The following is a 1301-nucleotide window of genomic DNA, read 5'->3' as shown; positions in this document are numbered from 1 at the left end:
ACAATAACTTCCCCGGTTATGCTGGCCACACTATTGCTGATACAAGCCAGGATGCCATTGGCCTTCTTGGCCACTGGGCACACGCTGGCTCATGTTCAGCTGGCTGTCAATCAATGTCCTTTTCTGACAGGCAGCTTTCCAGTCACTCTGTCCCCAGCCTGTAGCGCTGCATGGGGTTGTTGTGACCCAAGTACAGGACCCAGCACTTGGCACTGTTGAACCTCATAGAATTGGCCTTGAACCATTGATTCAGCCTGTCCAGATCCCTCCTACCCTCTAGCAGATCAGCACTCCCACCCAACCTGGCATTGTCTGCAAAGTTATGGACCCAGCCAACAGTGCACCTGCCTAAGCTATGAGCAGCCAGTTTCCCCAGGAGAATATTGTAGGAGACAGTGTCAAAAGCTTTATTAAAGTCCAGATAGACGCATCCACAGCCTTTCCCTTATCTCTGTACCTGGTGCATGATGGCACTCAAGATGATCTGCTCAATGACCTTCCCCAGCATCAAGGTCAGGCTGATAGGCCTGAAGTTCCCCAAATCCTCCTTCCAACCCTTCTTGTGGATGGGCATCACATTTGCTAAACTCCAGTCTTCAGGGACCTCCCTGGTTAGCCAAGACTGCTCATAAATGATTGAAAGGGGCTTGGTGTGGCAGGAAGAATGTGACAAGGAATCATGGGAGTAGTAGTTTTCTGGGTTCTCACGCATGCTCATTTAATACTTGATTGTCATTGGTTGAAAGATCATGCGACATGTTTAAGCGCTGTATTTAAACCTAAGTGTTTTGAAATAAACTTCAGTTCTGCTTTGGCATTCATGTCTGAGTGCGGTTCGTGCCTTAAACAACACCTTATATGGCTGCCCGCATCGGGACAACAGCAGGTTACCGGGAACCAGGAGCAGCAAGCTCTGGGGAACCTGTCCAGAGGTGTCCATCTCGCCAGGATTAAAAAGGAAAAAAGGAAGAATACAGCACGCTGGATTACCTCTGCAAAAGGGACAAAAAAGGAAGAAAAAAGGACCGGAAGAAAGGACAACAGAGCTCCAGCACACAGAGGTAACCAAAAACTGGCGAAATGGGAGGGAGGAATTCCCATAAGAGGACGTTTTCCTCAGAAATTAAAAAGACAGCTGAAGCTATAACTCATTTTTTAAAAGAACAGAACAGAAATATAGAAAGAAATAGACTTTGGGACTTAATGTATTGGATTTCTATAAATGAACCAGCTTTACCTTTAACTTATATTCACTGTGATAAACTGAGAGAATGATTCGAGCTAATTAAGAGAAAACAGTG

The 1301-nt window shown here is 46.0% G+C and overlaps 1 protein-coding gene across 1 annotated transcript in view; it reads right to left on the bottom strand.

The window, feature by feature from the left end:
- Positions 1-1301, bottom strand: part of LOC113959007 (ubiquitin-associated protein 2-like) — a 125096-nt gene that overhangs the window by 58961 nt on the left and 64834 nt on the right. The window contains exon 15 of the mRNA XM_027667692.1: positions 458-608. Within this exon, the coding sequence (XP_027523493.1) occupies positions 458-608 (151 nt within the window). The remainder of the gene's footprint in view (positions 1-457; positions 609-1301) is intronic.

Source organism: Corapipo altera, unplaced genomic scaffold (assembly GCF_003945725.1).
Source record: "Corapipo altera isolate COAL_440 unplaced genomic scaffold, ASM394572v1 61044, whole genome shotgun sequence".
NCBI classification, from domain to species: domain Eukaryota; kingdom Metazoa; phylum Chordata; class Aves; order Passeriformes; family Pipridae; genus Corapipo; species Corapipo altera.
The sequence above is the reverse complement of the archived record's forward strand: the minus strand, read 5'-3'. Positions and strand labels throughout refer to the sequence as shown.